Source organism: Anser cygnoides, chromosome 1, assembly GCF_040182565.1.
Source record: "Anser cygnoides isolate HZ-2024a breed goose chromosome 1, Taihu_goose_T2T_genome, whole genome shotgun sequence".
NCBI classification, from domain to species: Eukaryota; Metazoa; Chordata; class Aves; order Anseriformes; family Anatidae; genus Anser; species Anser cygnoides.
The window spans coordinates 181,647,491-181,673,946 of NC_089873.1; the positions used below are offsets into that span (position 1 = coordinate 181,647,491).

The 26,456-nt window shown below is 45.0% G+C and overlaps 1 protein-coding gene across 1 annotated transcript in view; it reads left to right on the forward strand.

Annotated features, from left to right (window-relative positions):
- GTF2F2 (general transcription factor IIF subunit 2) overlaps positions 1–20,557 on the forward strand; it is a 93,529-nt gene extending 72,972 nt beyond the window's left edge. Inside the window, exons 7-9 of the mRNA XM_048046934.2 lie at positions 4,475–4,574; positions 12,794–12,937; positions 19,666–20,557. Of these exons, the coding sequence (XP_047902891.1) occupies positions 4,475–4,574; positions 12,794–12,937; positions 19,666–19,785 (364 nt within the window). The 3' untranslated portion in view covers positions 19,786–20,557. The remainder of the gene's footprint in view (positions 1–4,474; positions 4,575–12,793; positions 12,938–19,665) is intronic.
- The last annotated feature ends 5,899 nt before the right edge of the window (positions 20,558–26,456 follow it).

The following is a 26,456-nucleotide window of genomic DNA, read 5'->3' on the forward strand; positions in this document are numbered from 1 at the left end:
AAGTCCTATAAAATTATTTCCAGCCTGCTTGAATATTTTTCCCTTTATTCAACTCTAGTCACAATGACAAATCAGAGTTGCAGTATAAAACGTATTTTGCTGGGAAATGGCTGTGGCAAATTTGATGCCATGCTGGTTACTTGCTGTATTTCAGGGCAGAAGAGCTATATTTGATCGTGGGGGTGGAAGAGAAAAACTACAGTGTGCAAGCTGGTGGCTGCTGTATCGTTAATTTATTGGCAGTTTTAGAAAAAAAATCTGCATTCTCTTTTTATGTTTTTTAGGCCAGATACTAGCATGAGTTATGGCGTTAACTATTGCAACAAGAGCCATGTGGAAAATTTAAATCCTTGGAGAGTTGTGTGTAGTCCTGCTCCATAACTAAGGCTTTTAAGTGTCACACACGTGCAAATCATAATAAAGAGTGGTAGGTAAAAAGCCCCTGCTCCTTTAAATCAGTGTCACCAGTGACTCAGAAAGTCTATTGATTTTTTTTTTTTTTTATTCCTCCCAACAGCTTCAATTAAGATTCAGCAGATCCACTCTGAGAACACCCTGGCTAAAATGCTTCGTAATATTTTTGGTTTAATGCTGCTTTTTTAAATGCGGTTTAGGAAATGAGCACTCTGAAGTAATGTTATCTGTTACATATTAAAACAGCAGTCTAAAAGGCAAAAGTAATGTGTAATTCACAGCTTCTGTTATAAATTTGTGTAATTATTATAATATGTAAATATATATGCTTCCTTAACTTTTTTCAAACAACAGCTATACAAATTAAAAAAAAAAATCAATTATATTCACCCAGACATACTACTTTCTGAATATGGGAAAATGATGTCATAGTTTTGAAAGCCCCCACACCATATTTTCACCACAAAGAGCATCTCTACCAACAAATTGTCTGGATAAAGTGATTGCAGGGTATTTGTTTTTACCCTGCAATGCACTAAGCAAATTTCAGCGCTTCAACACGTCAACGATTTGGTAATTTGTGACCATATTCAGCCCGGAAATCTGGCAGAAGGAAGGCAATCTGAGGCTCTGTCATCCTTCAGGAGATTGTGAACACTTCAGAAATGAAATGAGAAGGGCAGCCATTAGGGAGACGAAGAGCAACGTGCATGGGTAGAATAAATGCATATTAATAAAAAGGTTTGCCTCGTGAGTCACCATGCTTCCCATTTAGAATTGTATACTGGCATGTGGCAACTGCTGTCATTGCTGGCATTAAAAAGTGATCCCGGGGATGTGATGTGCTCTTGCTTTTCACCACAGCAGTTTGTCAGGTAGGAACAGGATGTAAAAGTCAGCCCCGTAGTGTTGGCCAGTTTTCTGAAGATGGATTGAGATCTGTGGATCAAAATTTGAAAACCATTGGCACAAACGGAAGAAATTTTGAAATATAACACTGGTATCTCTGAAATTTCCACCTGAGATGCATAACATGAGATGTATGATCTCTTGGTTAGTTGGTGCATGTTGATCATTCTGAATTTTTCTGTCATTTCCCAAAGAAACTTAGATAACCATTTTATAATGCGGTAGGGTTGCAGCCTGTTTCCTAAGAAGGCAAGAAGTTTTCCTTTACTTTCTCTACTGTGTTCTGAGGAACTGCACATGTTATGTGTAGCTTAACTGCCATCACGCCTTTGGAGGCCTCACAGAAATGTATTAGTTCAACACTTTTGGTTTTCTACGTTTTGCAAATTAGCAGTTTGCAGGTTAAAATAAAATCACTGAAATGTGCTTCCTGCATAGCGAGTCCTTCTAAGTGGAAAATGTTAAGAGAGGAATTGCTGGTGTTCTTCTATGCAAAAAGAAGTAGAAAAAATAATTAATTTATGGAAGCTTCACTGAAATGGGTGATGAAATTTCCTGTGTTGTAATTTTCAAATGCCAGAACAGGAAGAGCCCTTTAGCATTCGGCGGTGTGAAGCACTCATTACAGGCTCTAGGCTAAAGAGCTCTCCGTTGTTTGCATGCTTAAATATCTAATTTATTAAGAAGTTAGAGGGGGGTTGACACTACCATTATAAAGCATTTTCTTCTAAGAAAATGTGTTCAGTCCGTACTTTCAGTCTTCTGGCATTTCGTTATAGAAGGGCTAATATTTTCTGGCTGCTTTCCTGAAGAAATGGCAGATATTGTACATTGACCCTGTTAAGAGTCATGAATATAAAACCGTATGAAAGGGGGATTTAATCATGGAAAAGTGCCACCCTCCGAAGCCTAGTGTTCCCTAAGAGCACGAAGGAGACTTTCTGATGTACTTCGGTGTTGTTGTGAACCTTGTTTGTCTCTCACATGTATTGTAATGAGGACTCTGGAAAAACATCGCCAAACAAATAAAAAATTCTGGTCCAGATGAAGAAGGGGGCGGTGCAGTGGCCTAAAAGGAAAAGGAGAGACAAGCTTCCAGGCCGTGGCCTTCAGCAGTCACGGCCTTGCTCTTTGGTTTTGTGTGAGCCATCGAGTGTCACTGGGGTGGGAAGGAAAGTAGGGGACGAGTGGTCGTTGGGCCTTCTTAATGTCCTACCAGAAACTTAAAGTGTTATATAGGTGTTCCTAATCGCTAATACGGAAAATCTTGTAAGAAATGGATACATAAAGTTTGTGGCTTAGTCCTCAAGGTGGCCATCCTGATGCTCACTGAGAACATGCGGCAGCACAGCCCCTCTCCTCCCCTGTTTCAAAGGCTACCCTGGAAGGCCGGAAAAGGGCAGGAAGGAGAAACAGAAGAGAAATGAAAGCTATTAGAGGAAAAAGAAGCATACTAGAAGGTCTGGAGAAGGTTATTTTGGAGGCTTAATGGTGGATTACCACCTATTCCTTTGGGTCATGGGACATTTAGATGTGTAATTCTCCAGGAGCCGCTGTCTCGTGAACAGAAGCAATATCTGTAAAAAGGTTTAGCAGGAAATGTATCTCTGCTTCCTTCACTGAAGGAAAAGAGGGAGAGGGGAGAAGTGAGGTGAAAGGTACAGTGAGGGAGAGGGAGGACAGAAAGACTCCATGTGTCACAAAAATAGGAAAAAAGATGAAGAACTGCAAGAGAAGATTTTTTTAAAAAGACACATCATATAACCAGGCTTTTATAGTAATAAATAATAATAATACAAACATATATTTATTGAGACCACAAAGAAAAAAAATCAGGAGGTGAGGATGTGGAGAAAAAGACTTGGACAATATTCATTTAGCTTTCCTGTAATGTCTGTGCTTCTTTCTGAAAGTTAAGAGTTCAGGAGACCTTTGGCAATGAGGTCAATAAAATCTTTAAAATCATTTAATTAGATTGAAGGCCAGATGATATACTCTTGTGATAAAAACTTCTACCTTGATTTGCTAGAGCAGTGGTAAACCCACTCATTTACCTTCAGATCGATTTTCCTTCAAGCTTAGAAGAAAACATGCTACATTTGGACAGAAGAAGGCATTGATGTACCTTCTGCTGATTTAGAAATCTAGAGTACAAGGCAATGGTCTGTTAAGGCTAAGTAAAACTATAGAACAAAGGACAAGTTTGCAAAGATTCAAGAGGAAGCAGGTATATATCTATCTATGAGACAAAATTTGGAAATGAAATAACTGCATTGATGGTAACAGTTTAGTTTTTTCTAAATATTAACAGGATGCATCATGAAGATATTTTCTCTGGAGGAGCATTAGCTTGCACCTTTCTAAACCTTGGTTTCCTGCATCTTCATTTCAAACAGTAATTCTTGACAGCAAAGCCTGAAGTATATGGAACTCGTTTTCAAAACCATCATAAGTAATCTTTAAGTTACAAAGAGATGAACTTAACAAAATATGTTCAATCTCTTTGCTTCCTATAGTCCTTCCCAAACCAGACTAAAGGTCACCTTTTGTCAGCTGTTTCATTCAGACTTGATTGCACGTTGTTTTGAAACTGGGTGGATTTCTCTGTCTTCTTGTTTTTAAAAGTGCTTTTCAAATAGTTATTTGTGCTCTGATGCTATATTATAGTGCCAAAAGAAAGGTCAGAGAAATCTTTATTTTTACATTAAAATATCTAAGAGAAGGTCATGGAGCATGATTTTGCTGTTGCCTGGGTGTCAGCAGAGTAAATTGAAAGCTTTTTCAGTTCTCAGCCGAGTAAGCTGATTTGGGGTTTGTTTGCTTTGGTTTTGATAATTTTTAAATACAAGGCCTTTGTTTCCATGTGAATATGAGGCTTTTGAAGTCTGTGTTCAGACACAGCTTTCAGTATCTTCCCTTCACAATTGCTTGGTTTTCAGTATCTCCAGTAACATCTAGTGTCCTAATAATCCACAGTGTCCTCAAGCAAAAGGAGTAGGAAAAATTTCAGAAGTGTTCATTTATTTTGCCTTATTATGTGTTTGCAGCTCACCTTCAATAAGGGATGGTTCATACTTGCAGATTTGGGGAACATTCTGAGTGTGTGCTTGTCTGAAGCTTTTATTAATTCTATTCTTTTTTTCTTTTGAAGATTACAGATAGAAGAATCTTCTAAACCTGTAAGGCTATCACAGCAGCTGGACAAAGCAGTAACCACCAATTACAAACCCGTGGCTAATCATCAATATAATGTAAGTAGCTTTGAATATTTTCCCTTCTTCTAGCCAGGAGGTGTCTGGCTCAGGACTCCAGAATCATGGCACTGCTATTGGCAGTCCAGGCTTTCTGTAGCCCTTCGCTCACAGCAGGACACAGTCTTTGGAAATCTTCCATGTTATCTGGTTTCCCCCGTAGTTTTTCTTCTGGGTATCTTCTTTCTGCTTCAAAACCCACACCACCTTTGGGGTTAAGGTCTGCCAATTCTTATCTTCTCTTGTTACCTGGTGGAGGACAGACTGCCTTTACCCAAACCTTTTCTAATGTCTTTACTGCTTTCTCCCTCTAGTCTTTTTTTTTTTTTTTTAATGTAATTTTAAAGTTTGGGGATAAAAGAAAATTCTTTCTTTGTGCTATAAGATGTGGAAGCACTCCTTTGAGCCAAATAAAATATCACATGGAGGTGGGCAAAAGGCTTGAGTCTTTATTTTCTAGTCCTCTGCAGGAACTGACATGAGTAGGAAAGAATAGCAGCTGATAATTTTTCACAGTTTCATACCTTCATAGTACGTGTTATTTGCATCATTAGCTTTGTCAATATTACACCCACGCTGCTGTTCCAGATCAGTTGATGTACATACAAACTATAATGTCCTTTTTCTTAAAGATCCTCTTTGAGTAATTTGTATGTATGCATGTATAATCACTGTTAGTGTTGAATGTGAGGAATGTTAAGTCATACTAGAAATGAGTCAGTGTGTTAGTCATTTAAACTTTTACACTTTTTATTAAGATTTTATTTACATAAAACAAATGATAATATACTGGGTGATATTTAAGCATTATTCTGAAAAGCATATCTACAGAACCCAAAATAATCATTTTTCTCTCATGGGACTGTTTTATAGTAGTTGCTGTACAAAGTCTGATCTATACATAGATGATCAGAGCAATAAAACTATTTCAGCTAAGGGAATGACATTTAATCAAAATAGTCACACTGGTATATATACAACAGTGTAACTTGTGTAGTCAATCTTTGAATCTCTATTCCAGTTTCAAACTGCTATGGTGGTACTGTTACAGAAATTTAAGTTTTGTGGATAATTCGGGCAATATAACCAGGATGTAACCAGGCCTCTTAAAAAGTTACCATGCTCTTGTGAACTAATTGTAACGTTGTTAGCAGATACATAGCTGTCCATGTCCACATCCATTGCTGGGCAGTGCTTGGTTTTCCTATCTGCCTTAAAGATGTTCTGATGGGAGAAGTCTAATCGGACATACACTTCAATCATTCTTGGCCTTGCCTTGACTCTGAAGACCCAGGCAGGACTACTTCCTACAACATTTTTATTTTCATTAAATCTTTTATTAAGGTTCAGGTTAGATGACTCAAAGGATGTAAGACTGGGAGAACAAGTCCATGGACTTTTTAAACCTTTTCATTACATCTTTCTGGTGTTTTCAACAGAAGGTAGTTTCTTAAACTTAGTGTATTGCTTGTAATTATCTGACAGGCCTGTTCGGGACAAGACTTTTCACAAGAAAAACAGGAAACTTGTCTTTTTTACAAGCTCCCTTGAAATACTGAAAGGCCGCCATGAGGTCTCCCTGGAGCCTTCTCTTCTCCAGGCTGAACGTCCCCAGCTCTCTCAGCCTTTCTTCCCAGGAGAGGTGCTCCAGCCCCCTGACCGCCCTCACGGCCCTCCTCTGGCCCCGCTCTCACAGCCCCACACCCTCCTTGTGCTGGGCCCAGCCCTGGACGCAGCACTCCAGGTGGGGCCTCACGAGGGCAGAGCAGAGGGGCACAATGCCCTCCCTCCACCTCGCCAAGCTCGGTTCCATCCATGCCTTGGCTTTCCTGCCCCATCCCTGCACACCCGGACAGCATCCCTGTGCTCCTCCCAGGCCACGTGTCCCTGCTTCCCCTGCCTGTGCATTTCCTTCTTGCACCTCAGTCTGACCAGCAGGTCCTGGCTCAGCCTTCCCAGCTGTCTGCCCTCCCTGCCCGCTTTCTTACACAGGAGATGGAGAATTCTTGCACTCTAAGGAAAACATCCTTAAAGAGCTGCCAGCTCTGCTCAGCTCCTTTGTCCCTTAGGACAGCATTCCAGGGGTCTCATCCACTAGGTCTTTAAACAGCTGGAAGTTCACTCTTCAGAGGTTCAGGATCCTGCCTTTGCTCTTCACCAAGCCCGTATTACTTGAGATCACAAACTCAAGCAGGGCGTGCTCACTGCAGCCCAGACTGCCTCCAGTCTTAACCTCTTTAATGAGTTCATCCCCACTGGTGAGCACCAGGTCCAGTAACGCTTCTCCTCTGATTGGGTTGTCTCATACCTGGACCAGGAAGTTATCCTCAACGCACTCTGGGAGTCTCCTGGATTGCTCACAGCCTGCTGTGGGGCTTCCCCAGCTCACAGCCAGGTGGTTGAAGTCCCCCATCAGGGTGAGAGCGTGCGAGCATGATGCTTCTTGCAGCTGAAGCAAGAAAGCCTCGCATGGCGTGGTTGCCGTTGCCTTGCATAGAGCTGAAATCTGATATTCAGTCAATAGAGCAACACAAAAATGGTTTCAATGATTAACAGGTAATTCCTTAGTTTAAAAAAAGAATGAAAAGAATTTAAGGCCTTTTAAAACTTCTTTCAGACATCTTCAGATGAAACTTTATATTTAGTCCCACTTATCATGCCTTCTCTATCATGTATGTGTTATCTGTCTACCAAAGAAGTGTAATACACAAGCTTCCCTATTAATGATACCTTCAAGAAGGCAATTTTGGCAGCTTTTCAGCAAGCTTAGCAACATACTGTGAAGGTAAACAAAGAGAAATTGATTTCTCTATGAAGTCTTGCAGGGATAAGCTAGCAACTTCTCCATTTGACAGCTTGTTCTGAAATGGTCCTTCCTTGAAATCAAACCATATTTTAATGTTCTTTAAATTTAAAATCTACGCAGTTCTAAATAAACCTAATTAGTTTACGGTGTACATGTATTCTGTAATGTGGCTCTCAAGAAGTGTTTTAAACCTACTGCATAAAACATCTTGTTTACACAGAAAACAGAAAGGGAAAAAAAATGAAAGGATGCATTGTAACTTGCTATGAGCAGCGTGAATACAAGACAAAAGAAGAAAACAAGCAACACATACCATGTTTTTTTAAAACACACTTCACAATGCACTCAGTGTTTCTAGACAACAGTGGGAGCTGTTGCTGAAGCTGGAGGTAAACGCTAGTGTTGCTAATTAAAACATAGGCGACCGAGACACCAGTTGCAAATAACTTGTTTGCAGCCAAGGAGGGGGTTGACAATCAGTTTTATGTGTGAGTTGTTTTTATACATTAAAAAACTGAAGAATTTTAGAATATTCACGTTGTGTTCTCATAGGAAATGCAAACACTTTCTTTGATTTACTTTAGATAATCCAGAGGATGTAAAATAGAAGCTCCTACCTACTGGGGAGGGTTTTCTGAGCCACTAAAATAATAGAGAAAGAAGAATGATGAGTAGTAGTTTACTAGCAAAAAAAGGTTGTGCTTCAGTTCGAAATACCACTTTGTGTTATTTTACCTGAGACTTTTATTCATATAATTAGGATTTAATACCCAATTATGAGATAATCCTGTCAGAGACCTAACATCAGCGAATACAGTTTTGAGAATTTCCTTATTGTTACTTTTTTCCCGTGCGTAGGAAGCACCAATTTTAAAAGGATTATTTCTTTTCTCCACATGGAGAGAGTTGTAGCTGGTTGCTAGCTAAGCACATTTTCCCTTTTCCTCATTTGGAGAGGTATGAACAGCACTGTGGATTTTTTGTATTGCTTTTATAGGTAGTCTTGAGAGTCACGGTAGCTTTCCTGTTTGCCCCCATAACATACCTGTTATTCCCATAGCTCTGGCATGTACAGAACAAATGACCTCAGTGCCTGGCTCTTGTTCTTTCTCCTTAAAAACAAACCAGAAACCAGAAAAGGATGAGATTGGTTTCTTCCATCCCTTCAGTGTGACCTTCCTATCTGAGGAGGTTGCAATTCGTTTCTGGTTTTATTCTTCGTACTCATTTTGGTTTTGTTTTATCTGGGGGGGGAGGTAGAAAATCACAGAAGGGTTGGGAAGAACAGACGTAACAGCTGCTCTTGCAGCAGAGTCATGCAGCCTGTAACTGGCTGCATCTTTCACACCACATCTTATCAGCTGCTGTACCGTGGAGTCAGAGAGAAGTTACTAACCTCAGAAACGAATTCAGAGATCTTTACACTGAATAGTGACCTCAGGTGTTTGCAGGGACCCAGAACCCAGTCAGGCACTGCAAATAGAAATGCCTTCATCTCTCCTACCATCTTCTGAACTTGACCTTTGAAGTATCAGGTCTTTTCTGGCAAATAGTTAAAGCTGGATAATCACAGAATTACCCATCTCTTCCTCCTGTAAAACGTTAGCATGCGCATATCTGCAAAACATTGTTACGTCCCCATACGCCAGCGTCTCAAATGTAATAGTGCTCTGTTGACAGCTCAGTACAGTGTTGTTTACTGATACCAGCCATGACCTGATCAGCAAGTGCACAGGAAAACTGGAAAATATGTGAATGCCTCAGTCAAGGAAGATTGAAAAGTCAGGCTCAGGAAAGCCCGTTGCAGTTGACTGAAGAGACTATTCAGAAAAGTCTGCTTCCAGGAGAATACAGTGTCAGTGTCTTGATTTTTGAAGAGGATCTCATGAAGGTGTAGCTCTTTCTTTCCCTCGGATGTGGAAAGAAACATACAATATACCCTACAGAACAGTAGTTCCTGTGCTTGACTGTGAACTACCAAAGGGAAAGAATCTGGACCAATTTTTGACAAAAAATATTTGGTGTACCCAGCTAGATTGGTGTATTTTCAGTAATATTTGGGTTTGTTATTTACTCATTTTCTTCTGAGAACATAATATAACATGGCACTGTCTGCAACTTTGTGCTTGCCAGGTATTTTCTCTGTCTTGGTCTCATTCCATGTAAAATGACGATGCTGCCATACTTCATGGTGATCTTACTCATTAAGAAGCAATTTCAATCTCATTACTTACGTTACAATGGGTTTTTCCATTGGCTCTCTCCAGCTTACAAAGCAAAGAAACGGATTTCAAATAAAAATGCTACTAGAAAATAGAAACCAAAATTGTTGCTGTAGATGGAGATACGACTCCCAGACTAGACATTGTGATGGGATTCTGATCATAAACAGCCCCTTTTCAGTGCTAGCCTGAAGTATAAACTTTGGAGTGTAGCCTGAGATGTGACATTCATGTATTTTTCAAGACCAAAGGGACAACTATCATACTAAAATAAATGAAAAATGCATGTCCTAAAGTCTGCATGCTTTATTGTCCTCAGTACTCACACATGTTCTAGTGGCATGTCCCTACATTTCTGCATTGAGTCAGGACATGACAGTGGTAGCTGCATAATTCATAGATGGTCACTGTGGAGAGCTGGTTTCTCTGGCAGGAGAAACACATCATATATCATCATGAACCAGGTGTAAATTAAGGGGAGGAGGGAGAGGCCTGGGGCCTGCCCCCAGCGCAGGGTGCCCAGGACCCCGTCCAGGCGCCTTGTGCCGCTCTCCCAGGAGGAGACCCCACAGCCTCTCTGGGCAGCCTGGGCCAGTGCTCAGCCGCCCGCCCAGCACACAAGTGCTGCCTGGTGCTCAGAGGGAGCCTCCTGCCTGCCCCTTGGTGCCCACTGCCCCTGGCCTGGCGCTGGGCACCCCTGAAAAGAGCCTGGCTGCGGCCTCTTTGCCCCCTGCCTGCGGGGATTCACAGCCCTGGGTGAGATCCCCCTGAGCCTCCTCTTCTCCAGGCTGAGCAGTCCCAGCTCTCCCGGCCTCTGCTCACAGGAGAGGTGCTCCAGGCCCTTCCTCACCTGGGTGGCCCTCTGCTGGACTCCTTCCAGTACGTAGATGTAAACTTTTAGGTGAATGAGATTTTCCCTGCCTCTCCAATGCCTATACGACCATGTGAATATACCCAGCAGGGAACAGGCCTCTGTTTTGCTGGTGGAGCTGCAAGGCAGATAACCCTGAGTACACCCATGGCCATGCTGCTTGGTAAAGAATTCAGCCTTACAGCCACAAGAACGTTGTCATTTTATAAGTCGTGTAATTATTTTCTATTATATTAATGGGGCCTGACTGTTTTTTGGGCTTGTAGTTTTAAAGCATCTAAACTGAGTAGACTTTTTCAGATATATTTCAACATCCCTGCAGTTTTACGTCCTGCATTTGCAGGTAGATGCGGTCTACTTGGCATTACCCTCTATTGCGAGACTACACCAGCAGAAGAACGAAATTGAATCCACAACATGGTTTCCAAAGCTTATAATTAAAATCTTTCCAAGGTCAGCAGAGGGCCCCAATGATTTGTCTGCTGGACTTTGAGAAGAAGCAAATGTTTTGACAAACTGTTATTTATAGCAAGACCGATGTCCTAGATTTATGTTCCTACTCCAGTTTCTGTGGTGTAGCAGTTCTGTTACAGATCATGCCAAGCGAGATGATGTTACGCAAAGCTGTTTTACTTGATGCTGCAGTTTACTATCATTACAAAACTATTACTGTTTTGAATGGCTTTTTTTTTTTTAATTAAGAGGCTGAATATTTTAAATAATTGCACCAAAATGTATCAGTGGATGAAAATTAATTGGATTTGAGCAGAGATGCTGTATCCTTCATAGCACTGACATATAACTGGAAAAGCAGATAAGTATTTGGATGCCCGAGCCCATCTCCAACTTTTAAGCAGAAGGAACAACCTTCAAGTTACAGGTTGGAAACCGTTGCTCTGCATTCGATTTAATGATGAAATCTGTACCAGAATTTGAAAGGAAAGCTGGCTGGCCAGAGCCCTGTGAGCAAGGGCAAAGGTGGTGATAGTCTTTACCCTCTTGAGACAGATACCAAGAGACAGGATATTATCTCTTGGAGAGCAGGAGGGAGTTAGCTGGCTGTGAAATACAGGAAAAAAATAAATTGTGCCATAAAACTAACGTCTCTCATCAAAAATACGATTTCTAGTATCCAGCAGAACCTTAAATTTTCATTTTTAGGCTTCTTCTCTGAAGGTCTTCCTTGAGGATAAGGTTGGAGACATAAGAAGCAGGATGGCTATTGTATAAAATTATCCTGCTGGCAGCCAGGGCTTTATCTAGTGCCTGAATCTGTTCTGCTGTGTCACGCTGGTTTGCATCCACCCATGCAGTTTGTCTGCAAGCACCTGCTGATGACATCAAATATATTATGTTCTGGGACATGTTTGTCGTTTCCAAGGAGTTTGGGGGTTATTAGGGGTGCTCAGGGGGTGGATGGGGTGATGCAGGGGTAAATTTTGCACTTGGTGATCAGTGGTGGTCGGGGCTGGTTTGGTGTCTGCTGGTCTGTGCAAGCCTTGATTCTGACGATGAACTTGGTGAAATGCAGGAGGTATTTTTGGAGACGGGCAGGGATAAAAGTTTCTGCAAAAATAGGTGGTCATCTTACATAGATCATAACAGGTAAATATTTTTTTAATATACATCCTGAAGTAGGATGATAATTGGCAATGAGGGGCCCGTACTTGCTTAGAGTTTTCTTTTTGGACAGCAAACAGTAAGTTTGTGTGTGTTAGTCAGACTTCTCCTGAAGAGTTCCCAGCCATTTCCTAGAAGTGTGCTGTTACTTGGAGAGGATTGTTTTTACACTGACGGAGTGGTTGTCTCGAGTGCCATTTCTGGAACAGATGAGGCAATGTCTAGGGGCCGTTGGAGCGTGCTTTGAGCAGGTGATTGCTGTGGTCGTGGGTGCAGCTGTGTTGGTCCCTGGATTTTCCTGAGCATGGTAATTTGCAGGTTGTTTATTATTACCCTATGACATCAACAGAGTGAAAATACAAGCTCAGTTCAGATTCCTGTATTAATATTAATTCTCTCTTCAGGTTTGGGCACATCTTGCAGGCTCTGTTTCTGATTTTTTTGATTACCGTTGTTGTTTTCTTTACTGGTTAAAGCAGAGATACATATCTGAAAGGCTTATTGTACTGAGGACAAAATGCTTAGTCTATGTTCATAAAAGAACATTTGAGTGCTCAAAAGAAAAATTTTTAGATGAAAAGCACTGAGTCATTGAACAATGTTTTATTATAGAGTTTTTTATGTCTTACTGTTCAGCACTAAGAATTATACAGCTTTACATATGAATGTCTTTAAAACATGTTTTATATCTAATTGATAGATTGAATATGAAAAGAAAAAGAAAGAAGATGGAAAACGGGCTCGAGCTGATAAACAACAAGTACTGGACATGCTCTTTTCTGCCTTTGAGAAACATCAGTATTACAACATTAAAGACCTGGTGGACATAACCAAACAGCCAGTGGTACGTACAAGTAGTCTTTTAATAGAAGCATTTTCTGTAGTTACTATTATGTTTACTTCCATATCCAGCCAATAGTTTAACATATACTGTATGCATTTGAAACAGATCTCTAAATGTGTTTTACAACAAATGGAAATCACCAGGTTTTAAGTTGACTCTTGTAGAACTGTATAGGATACCAAGCAAGCATTGCAGTGAGTATGCTTTTCCTTGGCAGAGGTGGTTTAAGTAGCCTAAATTGTCCCTCGCTTGTTTAGGTTCTCTTTAATACAAGAAACCAAATTCTCTAATGCTGTGATGTCTCCTGTGAACATTATTTGTGTTAGGAATTTATGTTAGGATATCAGGCATCATGTCAACACCCCCAAAAGCACTCAATTTCCTTTACAAATAAAAGAAGTCTTAGAGTAGAGGGGTTATAAGGTCTGTTATTTGGGTTTTGTTTGGATTTTTTTTAAAAGACTTGTTTTGATTCATGAACAGGAAAAGCATGAACACATGCGTGATGTGTGTGTTACTCTTCAGTGTTTGCCAGCTCCTTTATGAACATAAACTTTCCAGTTCTTTCCTCTCTTCCCCCCCCTCGAGCTTTCCTTGTAGACTAGGCAGGAGTGAAGGGAAACAGCAGCAGACGAAGTGGGTGATTGTTGCTTGCCAACCAAACGCAGCTGTAGTTCTTGAGAAGATGGGATGACAGGTCAGGAAATTGTATAGCTGATGCTTTTATCTCCTTCTGTCTGCTGGCTTTATCGCAAACAGGCACACAGAAGAGATAAAGTTCTAGCACAGTAAAAATTAGAAGTGTTTGCAGAAGCTGTGTTCTTTTTCTGCATGCACGGGTTATTTGGTAGGACTACCAAACTTCTTTCCTGTGATTTGCATTTCCTTAGCTTCACCTACCGTAGTGCTCCAAACCCCTGCCCATGCTCTTGGTGTTTAGTTTGAAACTGGCCTTGTTTTATTGGTCACTGGCTTCTGTTGAACAGCATTTGTAGCAGCTGGTATTGCTTGTTTTCTCTCAAGATATTGGTATCTTTTGTACTTTTGACGTGTTGCACTGCTGACTTTGATGTCTACCCACAACCCAGCTGCAGTTTACAGAAAACTTAAGGGAAATTAATTATGTTGCTAAATGGAGCAACAATTTCAAAAGTTTTTAGAGCTAAGGGCAGAAGAAGGAACAGTGACAGCTGGATTATACAAAAATTAATTGCTCTGAAAAAGAGGGGGGAAAATGGAGATGCTTACCAGTTTTGCACATTTCATGCTTAGGAGAAAGTGTATCTGTACCAGAGGATTTGTGTAGTATAAGGTGCACGATCTGTTTGGTTAAGAAGCTGCACAGAGATGTTACCCAAATCAAATACGTGTAGGTTCACAGTGCTGTAGTATCTTGGAAGAAACTAGTTGGATAATATATTCATATTTTCCATTTCATTCATTTATCTAATGAGTCAACTCCTTATCTGTGTGGCAGAGAAGGCGTGTAGATCATGGAAGCTGAGAAGGAGGAAGGGCTAGGAAGAAGATACGAAGGCAGTGGCAAGAAAATGTTAGGATTTTTCTTTCTAAGTAAGAGATAGGTGTGACAGTCACTATCTTGATAATTTTGAATGCAAGTAGATGCAGATTTATCCCACCGAACATGACTTCACCTAGAAATAGTCTTCCGCAACTCCCACTTAAGCCATGGGAGAACAAAAGTTTTCTTCTCCCTGTGAGGCACTTACCGCTGGAACATACCTGTCGCTGCATCGACTCAAAGCAGCCTGGAGGAACTGTGCTTCTGGCACAGGTTTCTTCACTGAGCACCAGACGCTGGGCAAGATGATCCAGCTTTTGTCTTAGTCATCTCCCCGAGGATTAGACGTGTAGGGTATTCTGTGTTTGCACAGTACCTCAGATGAATTTTATTACATGATAAATGCTTTTATGATCAATTCCTAATCGTGACTACATATCTCTGCTGTCATTAGATGCTCCTGAATGCCCACAGCGTGGTGCACCAGCTGCATGGGCAAGGTCTCAATGACAGCCCCCCTGTTCTTATTTACCAGAGGGTTCCTGACATCGTTCCAGCTGTTAGACCCTTTCCCCGAGCGGCCTGTGCAGTCTCAGTTTCATCCTGTGTGCGAGGATTAGGGATCTGCTGTTAATTCCCAGGTGGATCTTGGCAGTAGGTGTCAGTGTCCTTCCAGCGTCCTCGTGCCTGGATACTCTAAATGAAGCAAATCTTCTTCTGATGCCTTTCTTCATTCACTGGGTAGCCAGCATGCTGATAAAATCAAAACTAAGCTGTCACAATTTCCTAACTGGACTCTTCAAAAACTTCCGTGGGGAGTTGCTGATGGCGTTCATTTCCATTTAAAAATGCTGAAATGCTGGCCGTCGTCTTCCGCTGCTCTGCCAGTTTTCGCCCCGTGTGCAGGTTTCCCTGATGCTGAGGAATTTCAGCCTCTGGCGTGAAACTTTTTTTTTTACTTTTCTGAAAATAAAGTATCCATTGCTGGCTCCCACTGTGACCCTATTGTTCACAGAGCAGCTATGCCTCCTAAAAAAAAAATGCAAATGCCAACAGGTTGAATAGGCACGCTTTCCCCGTGCTGCACGGAGGTTGGCTGTTAATTAATCTCCGCTGAGTGTTCACTGCTTTATTTTCTGTCACAGTGTCTAAGATTTTCTGTGTATGTAATTTCTCCTCTGGTTTCTAAATGTTGAGGTTATTTTCAGAAGTGAGAGAAAAATGTTACTGCTGCTGTCTCGGCAGCTCTGGTTAAAATGAAGTCCTAGGTGCCTACGTCGCTGGTAAATAATATTTAAAATACACTTGTCCGAGGGAATCGAAGTCTTTGTTAGGGAAGAAACAAATAAACAAGGGTATTTTTATTATGCAACGGTAAGTGCAAACAGCAAGTGGAATCCTTGCTGCAGAATACATTGCATGTAAGTTGCTGCCATCTTTATTTTGAGATCATGAACTCCCAAAGCGAGTTGTTTCTGAATGCAAACTGCTGTTATATTAGGGAAGCCTGGCTTTATTTGTTTTTCTTTTTAATGAAGAGTAACAATTTTCATTAGTGGACGAATCTGTTGTCATCTACCCAGATGAAAATACAGAGCACTCCCTGGAAATGTTGCTGTAATTCCAGATTTGGGCGTAATGGCTGAGAACAAAATATGCTTTTTATGTGAGCGATCAAATATTTATAAGAAATGGAGCCAGTGGTCTAATAGGAACTGTATTTTTTCAAAATAGCGTATACTGCTTACAGTTTTTTCTTACATTTCAGCTTTAAGTAATGGTTATGCTAAGTCTGTTTGGGGTTTTCTCTTGCTGAAAGTTTCAGGAGGGTTTTCAGAGCCTGGAAGTTAATGCCTCCTTCAGCTTTTCAAAAATGCTCTTATCTCATAATTCTACAGCAGCCTTTCAATTTTTATGTAAAATAGAGGATGTGTAACAGAGCAGAGGCTGCCTTAACCGTGCAAACAGATTACCCACAGATTAACTTCTGTATTATGATTACGTGTATATGAAATACGTAGAATCTTTCTGTGAGAAGAAATTACAGGTCCCCGATTAGTGCTCACCAGATTCTAAAGTGTGGTATTTGGCACTGACGAGGAGTGGAGATGAGTGGCTTCTCGTGATGCTATACCATCAGGCTGAGCCTGCCTGAAGGTGCAGGTGGGTCCTGGTGGCTGGGGAAGAAGGGATCTCACGGGAGGAACAATCATGTCATCTGGGCAAGCCACTTGCTCTCCAGTAAGGTCAAGTAGAGCAGGATTATCCCCGATGTGTAGCTGTCTGGAAGCTCCGACAATTTAGCACTGTCTGGTCATGCAGAGTGATTTTTTGGGTCAACGTTCTCAGCTGCCTGCCCTAAAACCACTTCTAGTTCCCCCACCCAGAGCAGGGGAGGCAAATGGGACTGTGTTTCAAACACTGGGTTGCTGCAGTGCACTGTCCCAGCTTGAACTGCCCTTACTTGCAGCTGAGCTTTCCTCTCGCTCTTGAGTTTGGGTTGATTTTCCTCCATTTTGGTTTTCTGCTGAATTGAAACTCTTGGAAGTCCAGAAGGTTTGACCCAGAAGTGGCACTGCCTGGGGATCTGGGTCTGAAACCCTGTTAAAAGTAACCCTCATTTAACTGGGTGGGTGGTTTGGAGGTGTGAAGCAAGTAGTGAGAGGCAAGATCTGCGTCGTGCACATTGTCACCCAAAGGTACTGCCACCAAGCAGCAGCGAGCTGTCAGCCGCCCCGGACCGCGCCACGCTCCTCCCATCCCACCTTGAGACCTGGCTCCCAGCTGCGGATCAGCTCTCTCAGCACAGTAACTGCGTTTTGCTCTACTTCACCTGCCTAAGTGCATTTTTATTTATTTTTTACTCTCACGAACCCGTCCGCATGGTAAGGAGTGGAGTTTAACCTTGAATCTGAGTGTCTTTCTTCCACCCACACTCTGCCATCTACTGAAGCATCTGGCGGCGGCACCACCGAAAGCTACCTCACATGCATACGCAGGGATTGCAAACAAAGCAGTGGAGGTGCAAGCATACACATCTACACATACCCGATATAAATAGCTTTTTCACCTGCTCTCATCGCCTCTTAAAAAATGCGTTGCACAACAGCAGCATTGTCGTACAGAAATGCTTGCACCCTCGTTGCTGCTGTAGTGAGCGCATTTGTTTTAGTGACCCGGCTGCCAAATAATGGCAGCATCTCTACGTTAGCTTGCACTTGGAAAGGTGTACAGAGACAAATCGGTCTCCTGCTGCCACCTGCTGGGCTCTGCTCGCTCAAAGACTGAAGTCATCCCAGCAGTGAACACCCTCGTCTCCATTCACGGCCGCTTTGGATGAAGAAAAGACCCTAAGAAAAGAGAAGTGCATCTCGTCTGGTATATATATCGTCCTGTTGGACAAAGTGGTCTCTTCTGAATAGCCCTCGGTGCTCTGGGACAGGTTTTTAAGGATCATTTTGCTACGTCCGTCTAAACGAAGCATCATTGTTAGTGTGGGATCAGGATGTTCTGGGCTTCCTAAATTTCTGTATGTAACGGGAGCGAGAGTAACAATCACTTTCTCCAAAAGACACTTTTATTTTTAATGACTGCAAGCATATTTTTACTCATTTCCCAATTTTTCCATTTGGCAAAACACGAGCAGAGTGTAAAGAAGAAAGACTGGGCGATTCTTTTTTGGGGTCATCAGCAAATCTTTGCTGTGTTAAAGCTTGGAGTATGGAGATATTTTCACTTAGTGTAACTGCAGCTACAGAAAACAGAAGGGTTCCCGTAACTCCTGCTCAATATAAGCACTCACGGAGGATTAAATTGCTCAGACTAAAGCAATTACGAATTCAACGTGGAGATTCTTAAACTGTGGCCTCTGGTTGCCATGGCAATCAGTCGAAGTCAGCACTGATTAATATTTAAACAAACAAGCAGGCAAATGGCTCTTGAAAAAACGGCAGCAAATTGCTGGTGTTTAATATAAGGAGTAAAGGAGGGTGGTAGCTGTGAGCTGTCTGGTGTCAAAGTTCATACTACTGGTTATCAGAGCTCTGCATTTTTTTTCCCCCTAATTTCCCTTAATATTTGAATTTCCCTTCCTGGTCTTAATATTTGAGTGTATTCGGAAATTCTCTGGCACCTACTCAACACTCCTCTAAAAATAAGGCAGTAATAAAATGCTTCAAGCTTTGCAAAACGGCACGAAACCCAACAGCTCGGGGCTTTGATGGGATCAGAAGAAGACAGAGGGTTTCGAGATACTGAAAATCCTAGTGCAAATAAGCTGATTCCTCTACCAAAAAGCCAAGAGCTTTTAGCCCGGCTCGTGAAATCCCAGCGGGAAGATCTCTGCGGCATACCAAAAGGTACGGTGGCTACCTTAAAGCAGGCCGAGGGAATTTCACAGCGAAGGTCACCCTACAACAGAAGGTGAGCGTTTGCAGAGCGCAGCTGGAGGCGCGAAGAGCCAAGGACCTGCAGCGCTGGGGACTTCTGGCAGCCGGCTCCGGGAGCGCTCCTCGCGCACGGTCGCCATCTGCACCGCGAGCCGTCTATCGCGGCAGCGAGCTCCCGGAGCAGAGAGCATCCCAGCACCCCCGCGCCTTTGTCGTTTGGTAAGAAACAGCACAGCACACAGATTTGGAGACCAACTGCGCGGCTAACGCTTGCGGCACGTCGGGGAAATCTCAGCCTTTTGCTTTTTCAAGCGGCCCATTTTTAGGATCACGGCACGGCCCGTGGGATCACAGCCATCACCTCCAGTGGTGAGCACCCCACCACATAGCCAGAGTGTTCCCACTGTAAAAAATGTCAGTCTTATATCAAAATGAAGCCTCTCCTCGTGTAGCTTGTACGCGTTACCCGATCCCTCTCCTGACTTTTCGTGCCCTGTTGGGGCTGCACGATGCCAGCCGGGGGGGAGCTGTCCCACCTGGGGGTCGAGCACCTCCTGCTCCGCTCCGTGTTGCCCCCCGGGGGGTGACAGCTATCCAGCCTTCATTTCAGTGAGGTCCTCGTCAAGGCAGCGCTGCTCAACCATGTGAAGAAACGTGGTTTTGCTGTCTGTCGGGTTATTTCCTCGTCGGTCGTGCTAACGAAGTAAATGGGATTTGGGAGATGAGGTGATGTCATGTGTGAAGTGAGAGCTGTGGCAGTCGGGTGCCTTCATAACTCGTTTGTAACTGTTTGTAACTTGGGCTTTGCTTCCTTTCAGATATACTTGAAAGAAATTCTCCGAGAAATAGGCATCTACAACGTGAAGGGGACCCACAAAAACACGTGGGAGCTGAAGCCAGAATACAGACATTACCAAGTAGAAGACAAGAGTGATTAACAAAACTGCTTACGAAGCAGAAGAGAACTACAGAGGAGAGCGACCGCACCGAGGGAGCTGTTGTGGGTTTACAGACAGAACTGAGCACAGCCCAACTGTGCAAGGCTAAATTTAAATTAAAACAACCAATACTTTGTAATTTTCCGTAGCCTCATTTGTTTTTCAGAGGAATATTTCTTGTAAGTTTCTATAAATGTTTGTCTTTTGACAAAAAAAAAATATTTATAGAATAAACTTGTATTAGATTTATCTTTATTAGAAATCTTTTGAGTTCAGATCTTGCTTTTTCTGGATAGCTTCGTGGTTTTTCTAAGCCTCAATAACTCAGGAGGAAAACATGTCCTAGAGGAACCTGTAACTCTGTATTTTTTGCATTCCTGTAGAGCTTCATTCATGCTCTTTGCTTCTGCTGTGATCCGTCAGGGCTTTGTCTGGAAGGCTGCGAAGATGCTCGATGCTTTGTGTAACGTTTGGGTGGCACGGACGCTGTGCTCCTTTTGGATTGGGAAAAATAGCCCAGCCGTGGTGCTCATCACAGTCCTTAGACTTCATGGGAGCAAATAAACAAATAAAAAAAACAATAAAGGAAAGATGGTTTGATACGCAGGTGTGGGAAAGAAGACAATCCCTTCTGGGTGGTTACTGGGGAAAAAAAAGAAATGTCTGTCTACTAAGTACGTCAAGGAATAGATTTATCTTTTTTTATTATTATTATTATTTTATCTATGTTTTATGCTTCAGCACACCAATAAAATCATTATTTTAATTTGTACCAAGTAATGATCTGCCTTATTGACTGAAAGCATGTTATGATTTTGATATAGTGTAGGTATGAATTTAAAAACAAACGTTTTTATTGATGGCTTTGGCACAGGGTTTCCATGTGTTTTGGGGAAGATTTCTTAACATATCCATGTCTCCATTCCCCCATTTCTGAAATGCACATTGCGAGGTTGTGCATTCAGCATCCTTTAGGGGTGGAGCAGGGAGGTAGATGGCACAGGACTACTTATTTTGTTCTGAAAGCTTGTGTGTTAGAAAACAGCAAAGAAAACAGAATGGAAAACACCTCATTAGTGTACCTGTAAATGAAATAGGTGAGATTTTATAGCATGGCTGACACATTCCCTCTGGTCCTCCAGATGTGTGCATCGCTTCTGCACACAGTAATAAAATAATTAGCCTATTTTAAAAGCAAAGATACCATTATTGGTGCACTTTGAAGGAATAAAAGCTTGGGAGGGGGATGGAATGCCCTAGGAGCTTTGTAAAACAAGCGCCCCTCTCTCTGCGCGCGTCGCACATGGTGGTTTTGCTCAGACCATTTTTTTCAGAGTTGTTGGTGTCAGTCCCTCTCTGCAGACACGCTTCCTGCCGGCGCTCAGCCTTCTGTCCAGGCTTTCTGAACAGCTGATCGTGTCCCACGGACCCGGGAGTGCTCTCGCAAATCCTGCCAGCGACTCTCCCGTCTCCTCAGCTGCTGCGAGCGGGAGGACCCAGCCTGCTGCCTGCTGCGGAAGATATTTGAAGCTGCTGAAAGGAGCCCAGGAAGTCAGCGTTCTTGGCTCGCTACGGTACGGCGTGTGCTCCCCGGGAATAGCCAGAGCCCGCGCGCACTGCTGTGCTCCTCCTGCTGCTCGAGTCCCCTGCAGACTCGCGTTTGCAAGCACGGGGGGTGAGAACGCTCGCCTCCCCCTGAGCTGGGCTGCTCTGCTGCATTCGTGCCCCGTTAGAGCAGCTAAGAAAGCCGAGGTGGAATTCCCTGGTGTGGCTCCTCACCTGGGCTTCTAAAACCATGCCAGGGATGCTGTGCAGTTCTGCTTTGGTACTGTTGTAATTCAGGTGTCAGAACCGAAAACGACCCTGCCATTTCAGAGGGAAAAGGTTAACCTCTAGTGGGAGCGCTGGTAGGATTAGCTTAGGAGGAAAGTATTCTGGATCTGCGTGTGTTTTGGGGTTTGTGAGAGTTTACTGCTTCACATTTTGCCTCCAGCTTGAGAGGGACGTAATCAGTCAGCCTCAAATGCCAGAAGACGTAAGCAGAAGTGGGTGTTTTATTGATCTGCTGAGGGCCTTTGGACAGGGTAAGTCGGCTGTAACAGAAATCGAACGGAGCACGCTTTTTTTATAGGGTTTATGGTTTTTTTTTACCATATGTATATTTATGGGCATTGTTAAAAACATGGGTAGGGCATGGATAGGGCAGTGGGGTTGTCTGCCAACGAGCGACGAGGAGATTGAGGAAAGCCAAGGTGCCTTGTCTGACTTGCAGCCCTCTCTGGAACGGTGCCAGAATTCCCAAGAAGATGAGGAATGGGACAACGAAGAAATGCCATTTAAAAAAAAAAAACAGCTAGGAAACCTTACATCAGGATAAGCTAGGCAAAGATGCCCGGTGAACAGACTGATTTCAGCTCCTCATCCAGCCTGCACCCGAGCCATGGGGTCCTGGAGCACAGCACGCCCTAAAGGCAGAAGCAGCAGGGCAGGCACTGCTACGAGACCCGAATTACCCCTTCTGGGGCAGCTCGAGGTACGGGAGGACTGGCCTCACTTCGGGTGAAGCCGCGATAAATATTCAGCATTTTGGGCAACCTCATTCGGAGCCGGCACGTGAGAGCGAGCCAAAACCCCCAGCACTGCTCCACTTGTTGCGCAGGGAGACCTGACGCGGTGCCGTTAGCAGGATTGCCATCTGCTGAAAGAGAGGAGGAGAAGGCGTGTAGGCGTCCGTGCCTGCTTCCCTGGCCCCCGCGCTTCGATCGATTTAAAGCACGAGCTCGCAGCGGCGCTGAGTGCTGCTTCCCTGCTGGTCTCCCCGTGTGCTGCTGCCTCTGCCTGCTGCCGAGCTCTCAGCTAGCATGGGTGCTCTTCAGTGCGAGTGGTCGGAGCAGTCCACCAGCAGCTCCCGTAGGAACCAGCAGAAGTATTAACCTCCTAAATGGCGTTAAATGAGATTAAAAGCGCATCCATGCTCCTAACGTCGCTTCTCCCTGTTGAGCAGGTCTTTGAGCCATCAGGAACGTTACACCCGGTGCGACGTGCCGCGAGGAGGAGGCTCTCGCGGTTTGGAGACGCTGGGGACTCATGCGGTCCCAGGGGCTGCACGCACAGCGTACACGTGAGGCATCGTGATGCTGAAACGGCAGCAGCTGCGCTCTGCAGAGCAGCTTCGGCGTGGGAAGGTGTTGGAAAGCCCCTGCTTTAGCGCTGGCATTGGCTCAGCAAGGTGCCTCTCCCCAGGAGCTAACGTGGCGTTTCACAGAATCACCCAGGTTGGAAGGGACCTCCAAGATCACCCAGTCCAACCTCTGACCTAACACTAACAAGTCCTCTGCTAAACCATATCACTAAGGGCTACATCTAAATGTCTTTTAAAGACCTCCAGGGATGGTGACTCAACCACTTCCCTGGGCAGCCCGTTCCAATGCCTAACAACCCTTTCGTTTGAAAGCTTCAGGGCAAGGACTTGCCACCCGTGTTGGGTTCCTGCACCAAAACAGCTTTGCTGGTGCACGTGCCCAGTTGGTAGACGCAAGGGAACAGAGATGGAGCTACCCGAGATCTGAAACCCTGCTGCTCACGGGCTGGGAAGGGGCAAAAAGGAAGCTGGCCGTGCTCTGCGTCAGCCACCAGCGCCTTCAGTAGCTGCTCCGAGTTTGCTACAGCCAAGCCGGGCGCCCTCCTGCCTGTGTCAGCTCTGCCCACCCACGGTCACACGTCCCCGAGACGGCCTCTCCGTGAGTCAGCCTCCATCGACACCGAGCAAACTGTTTTTCTCGCTAACGCGTCGTCGGAGCTGAGCCCTTTCTCCAGCCCCACCTGGAGGGGCCGTGCAGCTCCTCGTGCTCTGCAAAAAGATGGGGCTGGGCCCAGCCCGCCCCGCTTCTCGTGCCGGCAGCAGGATGGAAATCCTTCAAGGCTCAGCTCTCGTCTGGCCCAAGTAGGTCTAACATTTCCACCTTCCGCTCTTACCACCGAGGAGCTAGTTCGTGCCATGCTGGGCAGAGGGGAAGCTCCCCCTTTCTGCTCGTTAACCGAAACCATCCAAAACCTTTGACTGCATGGCATTTTGGAGCAGGGAACCTGCAGGTACCTTGGGATGGGAAACCCTGGACTCCCGTAAGCCAGAGCCATGACCGCAGGTGCCGTTCAGCATCATTTCGGCTAACCCCACGTGTGCTGTGCAGCGGGTGAGATGTGAGCACCACCACCTGCACTCTTGATCTGCTTAATAGTTTTATCCCTAAAACTCATTCTCGAAATTTCCACAGGGACATGAGCACCTCCAGGAGAAAGGCTTGCTGAAAGCTTTCAGCAGCTGCAAGACACGGGCAAGCCAGCCCTTTCTTGACCACTGTACCGTAGAAAAATTGATATGTAGTCCAAAAAGGCCTCCTAGCATCAGCGCTGTGCATTTTGGCTCCTTTCAGCGATTTGAGCAAGTCGATGGCTCCTGGCTGATGGCTGGAAGCACGCCGCTGACACACAGCGGCTACCTGCATCCTCAGCACAACGCCTTTGTGCTCCTGCATAACGCTCCCAGGACCGCCACCGTTAGCAGCCACCCCAAAAACGTACTTAATGCTGCTGCCAGGAAGGGCTGCAGCCCCCGTAACCCCCAGCCAGCAGCTCTGGCTGCCCACTGGCATGGGGAGGGCGTTTGGGGTTTGCTACCTGCAGTCTGAGGCAGCAGAGATGCTGCACTCACGCTCTATCCCCCCCAAAAAAAGAGAGTATTCGTCCTTCCTCTTCCCCTTTTCTTCTCATTTTCGGCCACTTATTTTCAGCCACATTGGAGCTCCTTTGGCTGCCTGCTGGACCGGACACCCATCTTTCCTCCTCCAAGCTCTGGTTCGCAGCACGGGGAACGGAGGGAGAGGCAAGAGGGGGCAGCACGGAGCCACCCAAAGGGAGCAGCCCCAGGGCGCAGGCAGGTGGTGACCCCCCGGAGCAAATTTCCAGGAGGTTTGTCAGAGCAACAGCTGAAAAAAGCAAGGGAAAACGAAGCCACCGGAGCAGGGATCACAAAACAGCAGGTCTGTGCTCCCAGCGATGGATTTGGGGCTGTTTACACCGAAGACTTTCAGGCTTGGCTAGTTTTTTTTTCTCCTCCTGCTGAGAGGTTTCTCCCCAAGCCGAATTAAGGCGGCGTTTAACCGCTGCTCTCCCGCTGCGGGCTCGGGGCGATGCAGAGACTGATTTGCCAGCTGGCAGAGGATGAAATCTCGCTTTGCAATCGCAGGAGCATCCCGGGGCTGCGGGCGCAGAGCTGGAGAGGTCAATGGGAGCGGAGGGAGGCATCTCACCCGCTCCAGGCAATCAGCAGCAGCGCAAGAAGCCGAGGTAGCGTGATGCAGACGGAACTGCTGTTTAATAAAAGCATCCTCCCTACGTGGCTGCTGCTGAAAACGCTGCCAGGACTGCAGCGGGCCAGCCCGAGATGGCGATTTGCTCGAGGGAAGGAAGCACGTTGCGGCACATGAGCAAGACCCGGCTGCCGCAGCACCCGGGTTTTAACAGCGCGGGCACTGACCTGCAGGAGACGGGCTTTTCCCAAGCACGTCACCGCACGCAGGCTGGGGAGATGCGTTAAAAGGGCAGAAAAACGACCAAAAAAGTAGATTTGCAGACAGGGCTGGGCCCAAGCTATCAAAACCCGGCTGTGAAGAAGAGGAGGAATAGGCACAGAGGTCAACAGCTGAGGAGAGCATCAGGCACACCCAGCCCGGGATTTTCTTCCGCCAGCCCCGACGCGCCACGTGGTTAAGCACAGAAGTAGGAAACTAAGGAGGAAGGAGGGAGGGTGCTGGCTTTCTTTTTTTTTTTCTTTTTATAACCTGTCAGCCCTCTGCTGCCAGCTGGCTCTTGGCTGGTGAAGGCATGCGGGGCTGAAACCTGAGCTGTCAGGGCAAAGAGCCACTTAACCCGCTCCTGGGGTTTGAACCCTTCCCGTGGCAGAGCCCTCCAGCTGCAGAAAGCGCCTTCCCCAGGAATGCGAGATACAAGCCTGATAAGTGCGTGCTTAAAGCAAGCCGCAGCTGTTTCCGAGCTGTCCTTCAGTTCGGTCTGTTTAACTACCAGGGTTGTTTGTTGTGACTGGGGACTTGGCCCAGTGAAGCAACCCCAAAGCTGCACCGATGCACCCGTACAAACCCTTGCCTTACCAAACCACTGGAGCTTCTCAGCCCCAGAAAGCATTTTTAGCCCCAGAAAGCAGCTGCTTGGCATAGAGAGGAGGCAGCTGCACGGCAGGAGGGGAGACAAACGAGGGGGAGACGGGCCGCGTAGAAAATTTGTGCAGTTGATTTCTGCCCGAGCTGATGCTTGTACATGCGGTTACCAGCCACAGCACTCCCACGCCACCATAAAGAGCCCTAAAAGGACTCCTCCGAGTCATTTAACCCCTTCTCTAGCGCCAGCAGCCTCGATGTTGCACAGCATCAAGATTTGCCCCTTTTCCCTGAGACCTGAGGCAGCAACGCGCTTTTTGGAAGCACAGTGGAGCAAAACCGCTTCCCCTCCAGCCTGCCAGCAACAAACGGAACAAAATCCAGCATCCCTGATGCTCTCCTCCAACAGGCTCTGCCCAAAACACAGCAGCTGAAGGGAGGCTTCTCAGCAGAGGCTGTGCTAGAAAGAAGAGCGTGAGATTGTTAGGCGTGTAACCA